This window comes from Balaenoptera physalus, assembly GCF_965194825.1.
Source record: "Balaenoptera physalus genome assembly, chromosome: 5".
NCBI classification, from domain to species: Eukaryota; Metazoa; Chordata; class Mammalia; order Artiodactyla; family Balaenopteridae; genus Balaenoptera; species Balaenoptera physalus.
In genome coordinates, this window is record NC_138884.1 from 27690429 (window position 1) to 27699845 (window position 9417).

At 42.8% G+C, this 9417-nt stretch overlaps 1 protein-coding gene across 3 annotated transcripts in view; it reads right to left on the reverse strand.

Annotated features, from left to right (window-relative positions):
* TBC1D9 (TBC1 domain family member 9) overlaps positions 1 to 9417 on the reverse strand; it is a 111253-nt gene that overhangs the window by 61355 nt on the left and 40481 nt on the right. For all 3 annotated transcript variants that reach the window (XM_082463295.1, XM_082463296.1, XM_082463294.1), the window contains exon 2: positions 918 to 1028. In XM_082463295.1, the coding sequence (XP_082319421.1) occupies positions 918 to 1028 (111 nt within the window). The remainder of the gene's footprint in view (positions 1 to 917; positions 1029 to 9417) is intronic.

Consider the following 9417-nt stretch of genomic DNA (forward strand, 5'->3'; position numbering starts at 1 on the left):
CCTGGAACAGAAAAAGGACTTCAGGTAAAAACTAAGGAAATCTAAATAAATTAAGGACTCTATTTAGTAACCATGTATCTATATTGGTTCATCCACTGGAACAAATGTTCCGTCCTAAGGTGTTCATCATAGGGGAAACTATGTATGTGGAGGGTATTTGGCTGCTTTCCAAACTATCTATTCAACTTTCCTGTATATCTAAAACTGTTCTAAAGAATAAAATCTATTAATTAAAAAAAAAAAATCAAGTGGCGGCGAAAAAATGAAAAGAAAAAAGGTAAGTGTTCAGTGCCCTTGCTCTTCCTATGGTTATTTGAAAAGCCACATGCAAACAAATAACTAAAAAAATCTTAGCCACTTTGGACTGGCGGTTCTTGTGAGAGATCCGATAACAGCATGACAGTTTACCACCATCCCAGCACATTATTACAGGTTATCATTGGCGAAATAAACAATCCCTACTCAGTAGGAAGGACTGCACTGGGATAAGTGAGTATTACTTAGTCCACCCAGGACTCCATCATTTCCCAGCTTCCCTGAAGACAGGCTGGGGCCATGTGACTAGTTCTAGCCAATGGGGTGTGAGTATAAGTGGTGGCACTTCTGGGTCAAGCAAGTGAAACACAGGTGTGCCTCCACCTCCCGCACTTTCCTTGTAAGTTGACCTTGGAGCCTTTGTGTTCTAGAGGGTGTTACTACAGATGGAGATGGCCACAGGATCCAAACAAGACTTCACCAGAGTTAGAAAGAAACCTTTATTGTGTTAAGCACTGAGGTTTAGGGTTCATCTGTCGAAATGGCTAGGGTTACTTACCCTAAAATACGAAGTGATTGCATCTCACAATTAAATGTTCCTCCCCTCTGACAGAAAGTTGTTAATCATAACTTTTTTCCATATTTCCAAACACTGCACTTACCACAGGCGATGGTCCAATAGACCAAAGAATCTGGAGTCTGGTACAGGATGCGGTAAGGAGCAACCCGGGCACTGGAGTCCAACACGACATCAAGGGTGCCCACCAGGAGCCCTGAGGGCAGAAAAGGGGGAGAAATGAATAAGGGTTTCCTCTAAATCCCCAGAGGCAGCAGTGTGGACACTCCCCTTCCGGGGGACCTGCCAACAAGCCCTCTCCCACAGCATCCCACCTGGACAAAACTTTCCTCTCAGACGTGATGAGGGTGACTCTACGTTACTTGTTCCACCCACCTCCAAGAGACACTGCACAAGCGAAAAGAGCGCTGGTTTCAGAAACAAGACCAGCAAAGCTCCTAGCTCAGTCCCTGGCACATGGTAGTATTAATAAATGCCTGTTTCAAACAAAAAAAATAAGGTATTAAGAACTGATATCCTGGGGTCTCTGCTTTACCTACATTACACCCAATGTGTATTATTTTCTCCCCTTTAGCATCCTAGAAACAAATCCTTAATTTGAGTAACTTGACAAAGTCACAGGTACCAGTGACGTACATCTGAGTCCGTATACCAGGCTGCCCCATGTACTATTTTCGTGCGCCTCATTTTTCTTTTGTATTGAGAAGGTACAGTTCAGCTCAGCAAACAATAAATGCCTACTATGTTCAAGGCAAACCCTGTGGGCACAAAGTTGAATAAGACAGTCCCTAAGGCATTTATAATCCAGTAGGGGAGAGGGCCAAGCAGTATTTTAGGGCTGCATTTAGAAGTGAACAGGGCTGTGAAACAAGCATTTCTCCATCTCAACGGCAGTCCTTTGCCATTTGTCACATCAATAGTTATAAGCAGAGATGCTTGAAGCCTGGTCTACACTCAGCTCTGCAAAGATGTAGTAATTAGGCTGAGGATCAGGAAAGGTACTGTGGTAGCACGAAGCTGAGTTCTTCCGGTCGGCAACCTCAGTGATCTTGCCAGGTCCTGGGGGAAACTCACTCACATCATCCAAGTCGAGGCAAGCTGGAACATTCAACAAACGAACTTAGCAATTTATGTGTGAGAAATACAAACGTCCAGTGTACCGATGCTCACTTAAGAAGAGGCAGTGCCTTCTCTTGCCAGGAGTGCAAATTCTCTTATAACCACCTTTCAGCCAACATCCCCCCTCCAGGAAGGTGTGCCTCCTTTATCTGCACCAAACTGGGATTAGACACCAAACATTTTCTATACTATTCTAAAATTACAAGGATACACACACACAAATTCTACAAAGTCAAATAAACGGGATTCCTTGCTTGGCAAGATGAATCTAAAAGATTTCCATAATGTAAATGCCTGTAAGTCAGATGCAACCCAGCATAGAGCAGGGTTTGGACTCAGAAGGACCAGAGTTAGGAACTGTGGCTAGTTGAATAAGCTTAGGACATTTTTTCCCAATGTCTTCGTGTTCACAAAATGGAAAATGATATGATGTAAAATGGAAATGATATGATGATTACAAGATTTTTGTTGTTGCTGCTTTGTTTTGTTTTGTTTTGTTTTGGCCACGCCGTGCGCCATGTGGGATCTTAGTTCCCTGACCAGGGATCCAACCTATGTCCGCCCCTGAAGTGGAAGCACGGAGGCAACTACTGGACCACTAGGGAAGGAAGTCCAACAGATTGTTCTTAAAGACTGAATACAATAAGGTTTGGGGGCAAGAGGCTGCTTGGAAGGAGGGGTTAGGCAACCTCTCTAGAACCTGCCAAGACCCTCCTTTCTTTAATTTTACTTTTACTTAGATTGCATGGTTATTAAGGATGGCTTTGGTATGGAACTGATGGTAGCTGAGGCCGGGAGGGGGAGGTAAAGGCCCCCAGCCTCCCTTGCTCTGCCACAGCTCCATCCTGGCTCTGACTCTGTTATGACCAGGTCTGGGGCACATGGACAGGCCATTTAACTTCTCGTGGCTTTCATTTCCTCATTTGTAAAGTGGTTGTAATAGCCCTTGCCTTCCCGAACCTGGGGTTAAGCAAGAAGCCTAGGGCAGGTTAACATGGGGCAGCCCTACAGGTGTCCTTTTGGTCTTTGTCCGAGGCCAGGAATCCACTTAGGTTCACGGCAGACCACAGCGACCATTAGCTGACCTGCATACTCCAGGAAAAACAAACTTTCGCTACAGGGTAAATGAATTCATTTGTTTGCTCTGGCCTGTATGAAATACATCAAAAATCAAATATTTAGAGTCTGCAGAGTTTTCCAAGGAGTTCTCTTCCATATAATACCACACACATGTGCATTTTTGTCTTCTCTACGGTGACTCGGATTTACCGCAAAGACCTCTAATTACTCTTCAGTTATCTGCAGATGGTAGAGTGCATTAATAGGGAAAGCAGAAGAGTGCTAGCTAAACTGGATTGCCCTCTGTGTTAACTAGAAATACAAAGACATGTGAAATACAAATTCATCCCTCATAACAACCTAATGTTGGTAATACTTCCCTCTTCTTGAATCAAAATACTGGAAGTATCACATACGTTGTTTCTAGGGCACACAAACTTCAGCCCGGGTTTAGGGAGTCACAGTCAAGGATTAGCCTCTGTGGTTTAATGAGCCTCTAAAGGAGCGTCAGGGTAGATATAGATTCTTCCAAGGGTGAACGCAGCTCACTGGGCAGGGCAACCGACAAGAGGCAGTCCGGGTTCTGGAGTTCTTCAGTCCTGGCTCTGCCAACTCCCAGACCCAACCTTTCCGAGCCTCAGTTTCCCCATCTTTCATGTCTCACTAGACTTCTGTACTCTGTAACACCAGGGAGGGAAGACCTCTGAAACGGTCCAACCCTATCTGCACATCTTGACCACCACAAATGTCCCCAGCTACAGTCCATCTCCACCATCCATTATCCTAATTAACAAAACCTCCGGTAAAGAAGTACCTTCTTTACTCAGAGGTAAAGAAAACGGAGTGGCTTCAAGGAGATTCCCCCGGAGTGAGGGCTGAGATGCCAGCTCAACGACCCTGAGCGTGCGTCCACCAAGATTTAGATGGATACTAACAGGTTCGCCCGTATTTACCACAGGGTCCGTGCTGAAATATATGAAAGTAAATTATAGACAGTATAATACTGGGATACTCACATTAGGTGCATATACAATTAAAAACATTTTGCAAAAGTTCTTTGAAAACTTAAGGCACTGGATATCCCAACAGAAAGTAATGTCGTGAATTGAGACTCATAGTTGGTCAAATCAATAAATACATTCTGCCATTCACTTTGTAGCACTGACCAGGATTTTCCCTCCACCTGGAATGTTGTGCTTGCCCGTCAACGACCACTTCCCACCACCTCAAACGACAAAACTCCTAATTATCTCACGCCACCTCTTTCTAACTCTGATCTCCCTCTGAGTTCTGCTTCTGTTATACCTACTGCATTTATTTAAAATTATATGTACATTTTGCCTCGTTCCGTTTCTTCCCCTCTTTCCAGACTGGGAGCTCCATGATGGCAAGGTCTGACTGATTGCTTTGGAACCCCGGACCCCGCCCTTTGCTTGGAGCACAGCGAGCCCTGAACACACGTCTGATGAAAGGACAAGTTAGGTATTTTTAGAAAACCTAAATAATAAGTTATTACTGTGCTGTCTAATCTCTGTTGAGACAAGGAGTCGAGACTGGAAAAGAGAAAATACTCCTCCTATACCCTCTGTCTACACTGAATACTAGAAGATGGGAAATCTGATATCTAGCCTAGAGAATCCCCGCCACCACCACCCCCCAAAAAAGCAGCAATCAGGATTTTCTTAGAAGTCTTATTACTTACTCATCCCTCTGAAGTGGCTGTCAAAATACTGAACTTTTCATCATTTCCCACACAAAGCACTGTTTTAGCAGCTGTTCCAGTCAGCTATTTCTGGTGTTAAACAATCTTTGATAGCCTGAGATAACTAAGTCAAATTATGGTCCTCACAATAACTCTTCTCTGCACCTACCTATTACATTAGCTCAGGGGCATCTTGTAACATTAAACTGCTGTTTTCAAGGAGATTCAGAAAACACTCTGCAGAATTGGTACATTTAGGCCTCCCACCAGCTGTGGGCGCTAAAGGGTACGTGATGCAGACAGAGTCATTTCCACTCCTGGGCGGCCCCTCAGCCCTCTGGGGGCAGGGATGTATCAGAAGAGTGTGGGACACATAGGGATGTGCCCATGGCAATGATCAATCCATCTACTGATGATCTTGGGATAATTTAATGTTAAAGTGGACAAGATCCTAAAGCTTACTTGGTCTCCCTCTACTCCCTCAGCTTTGTAGCCAGTCAGAGATAGAGCCCTACAAAGACCATGCTGGAGTGGTCTGGGGAGTGGGCTGTCTCCTGATATGGAAGCTACAGTAATACCCACTAGGGAATTCCCTGGCAGTCCAGTGGTTAGGACTTGGTGCTTTCACTGTGGTGGCCTGGGTTCAATGCCCGGTCGGGGAACTAAGATCCCACAAGCCACGCGGCACAGCTAATATGTACTGAGCACCACTTTTTAATGAAATATTTCAAAACCACAGAAAAGTATTGAAAATTACAAAACACATATCCCACCACTCTGACTTTAACACTTGGCCTTATCTGCTTCAGATCTGTTCTGTTTTTTTAGAAGAAAATACAACATACACGGTAAAGGACCCCCTGTGCTCCCCTCAATTCTATTTCCCTCTCCATTCACCACCCTCCAGTTTTTTATTCTTCCCATCCAGGTCCTTATACTTTGACCCCCCCCCATGTATGTACATGAATATAGATTTAACACTCATGTATATTTTTAAATTTACATTAATGATAAAGAGTAGATATTGTTCTGCAATCTTTTTTACCCAATGTTTGTAAAATTTACCCAGGTTATACTTGCAAATCTGATTCATTCATTTTAAATATTGTGTAATAGTCCGCTGTTTAAATATACTGTAACTTATCCATTTTCCTAAGGAAGGGTATTTGGGTTTATCTTCTTCTTTTTTTTTTTTTTTTTGCTATAATAGGCACTGCAGTCATTCTCTGTACATGATCCTTAAACATGTGAGCACTTTCTTTAGAATGGAATTGTTGGGTCATAGGGCGTGTGTTGAGACTTTATTAGTCATTACAAAACTGCTTTCCAAAGTGATTGTGCCAATTTACACCCGTACCAGGAAAGTGAGAGAATATCCGTTTCTCCATAATATCCCCAACACTTAGTATTATCAGTTCGTTTGTTTTTTTCCACCAATCTCAAGGATGAGAAGCAATACCTATTTGTTGTTGAAATTTGCATTTTTCTGACGATTAATGAGTTTGGGTATCTCTTCCTGTTTATTGGCCATTCCAGTTCCGTATTCTGAGTTATTTGCCTTTCCTAATATGCTGACATTTGCTGAAACTTCCAGATCAGAAATTCAGTTTACTATTTAGAGGCTTTCACTCAGATAGACACTGGATTTCAATTCACTTCAGCAAATACACACTGATATTTCTAAAGCCAGAGGGGCAGTACACTTGGATTTACTTCTTTATATGTTCTATATAAAGGCAAGACCTTGAGATCAGTATTTGCAAGCCTCTCTGCCTCTCTCCCATGTAAGGTTTCTGTAGGTCACAGGCTCCCACCTTGTCCTTCTACCTGCTGCTGCCTCTTTGTCATTGGAGCCCTGCCTGTATGTCTTAGCACTTATGTGAGCTACATGATAATAGGCAGAAAGCACTTAAACAATAACATCCAGAAGCAGTTGCTAACGGATATATATACAAAATCCAGCCACATCATAATTTTTACACTTCTCTGAATGAATCTTTTTTGTTTGTTTGTCTGTTTTTATAGCCTTCAAGCCTTCACCCAAGTTATTTTACTTGATCTGGAATGTCCTCTCTTTTTTTTTCTTTCTGGAAAATGTCCATTTCCCTCAATATCCAGGTCAAGGGTCACAAGGCATTTTTTTTGTTTGTTTTTTTAAAAAGAGTCTGTGCTTTTTAAAAAATTTATTTTATTTATTTATTAATTTATTTATTATTTTTGGCTGCGTTGGGTCTTCGTTGCTGGGCGAGGGCTTTCTCTAGTTGAGGCGAGCGGGAGCTACTCTTCCTGGCGGTGCACAGGCTTCTCATTGCGGTGGCTTCTCTTGTTGCAGAGCACGGGCTTTAGGCATGCGGGCTTCAGTAGTTGTGGCACGTGGGCTCAGTAGTTGTGGCTCGTGGGCTCTAGAGCACAGGTTCAGTAGTTGTGGCGCATGGGCTCTAGCTGCTCCGTGGCATGTGGGATCTTCCCGGACCAGGGCTTGAACCTGTGTCCCCTGCATTGGCAGGCGGATTCTTAACCACTGCACCACCAGGGAAGCCACAGGCATTTGTTTTGCTTTCTTCCCACACTCTCCCCATCCTCTCAACCCCCCACCCCCAAATCTCCTGGCAATTAACTGTCCCCTTGTCTGTGATCTGTCAACCACCTTGCACTTCATATTACTAAGGCGATTATCACATTGTTTCCTACTGGAAAAAAAACTAGTTTCTTTCCACCAGGCTGTGAGCTCCTTGAAGCAGGCACAGCCTTATCTACCTTGGAATTCCCAAAGCCTGGAATAATGTCCCGCACATCATGCTGAATATTTATAAAATGGGCCACAAAGTTTTCAACCTGATGGACATTGGGAGAAACCAAGAATTATTTTCAGAGCTTATTCATCTCTGCCCCGCAGAACCCAATATAACAAGTTCTAGCAAACTGGCCATAAATAATTAAACTTGTCTAAGAATCGGACAACGAAAGGAGACCAAGATTTGAGAATGTGTTGAGCAATGTGTTTTCTCAATGTCATAACCTCAAGGAGCCTAACAGCCTTTCTCAAGCATGGGTATAACTGGCTAAAAGGGAGAGACCAATCCCAACACTGGAATTCTACTTTCAGCTTAGAACAGTCTGGGAGTGTTTTTGTTTTCATAAGTATTGCTTCTTTTCCAACCCCTCTCGCATATTTAGGTAAAAATGGTTTCTCAACACAGTTCAAACCATGATTATTGGTTGAAAAAGGCCACACACAGCTCTTCCCCTCTCACCTTCACAGCTGCCTCTCAGGACCCTAGTCCAGCCAGATGTATCTCACATCACGGTTGCCGTGAAATAGGACAAGTTACTAGAGGGCAGGGGGCGCGTCTACACACACACACACATACACACACACAACTTGTTTCTGTTTGTGGAAAGATGGATTAATGAGAATTCTGCTAGTGTAGGAAAAACATTGCTGATTCTGTCAATTAGGATAGTTCTTAAACTGTGGTTAAGAATCAGTTTGGTTTTAGTTTCCAGTATGTTGCTCACTGAGACGTCTGTAAAATACAGTGCCTAGGAAATACAAAAATAGAGCTAGAGAATATGAAAAGAGACAAAGAAAATACAAGCCTCCAATTTTTCATCATTTAATTCAGCAGACAAATGGCTCTAGCTTTCTAAATGCTTAATCTCAATTTCTGTTCTTTAGCTCAAGGCAGTTGAAACAAACAGGTTGCAAACCAGCACTTTAAATAGCACTGAATTAGGGAAGGGAAGGCTGGAGGGCAGCAATATTCTTGGGACCGCGTTTACTAGAATCACGTATAGTTTTAAAGAGTACATTCAATTCTATGATATAACTTTTTATTTGGGAAATGAAAAAGATTATTGCTCTGCCACTGCAAACTAAAATAAAATCCCACAAAGTCATTTCTCAATTGAAAGCAAGAATACATGAATAGGGAAAGGCATGAGGTTTTCGCTGTATATTTATTTCAAGGGGCCTAGGTTTAAAAGCGTAGTGAAGAATCAGCCTGAAACTAACATGATATTGCACATCAGTTATATTTCAATTTTAAAAAATAATAAAAATAAATAAGTGTGGAGAATCTGAACTAGCCTATTAGGTGATTCTTGAAGAGACCCTTGACTCATTTCTTACCGATAGGGGAGCAGGCTCGAGGGGGTAGAATGACAAGGTCCGAGTGGCGGGGCACCCCCCTCTGTAGTATTTCAAACTCATTCTGGATCACAGGGTCTTTGAATTTCATGCTTATATAAGTACCCAGAAAGTTAGGGCTCAAAATATACGTTCATATTTTCCATCACAAAAGATAAAGCACAGGCTAGTTTATAACTAAACAGACTGCGCAGAAAACTGAAATGGGAAGAGCATTTCTCCTGCAGAGCCTCTGTCAAGCAGCCAGTTAGTTCTGTGCTGCTCAAATCTTCCAAGCACCCTTGAAGGCCAAGTCTTCCAGGAGCTGCTCCATTTCACCCTGCAGGCCCGTCTCTTAAAGTCACATGCACCTTCTTCTCCTGCAAAAAGGGAGGGCAGGTGGAATTGATTTTTCCTTCTCTTCCGTGTCTGAGAAGGAACCGTTAAAATATCTCTTTCATACCTTACTTTACACCCCAGTTAAGACCGGCTACATAATTTTTGGGGCCCTGTGCAAAATGAAAATGCATGTTCTCTTGCTTAGAAATTCTTAGGAATTCCTAGGCAGCCACAGTA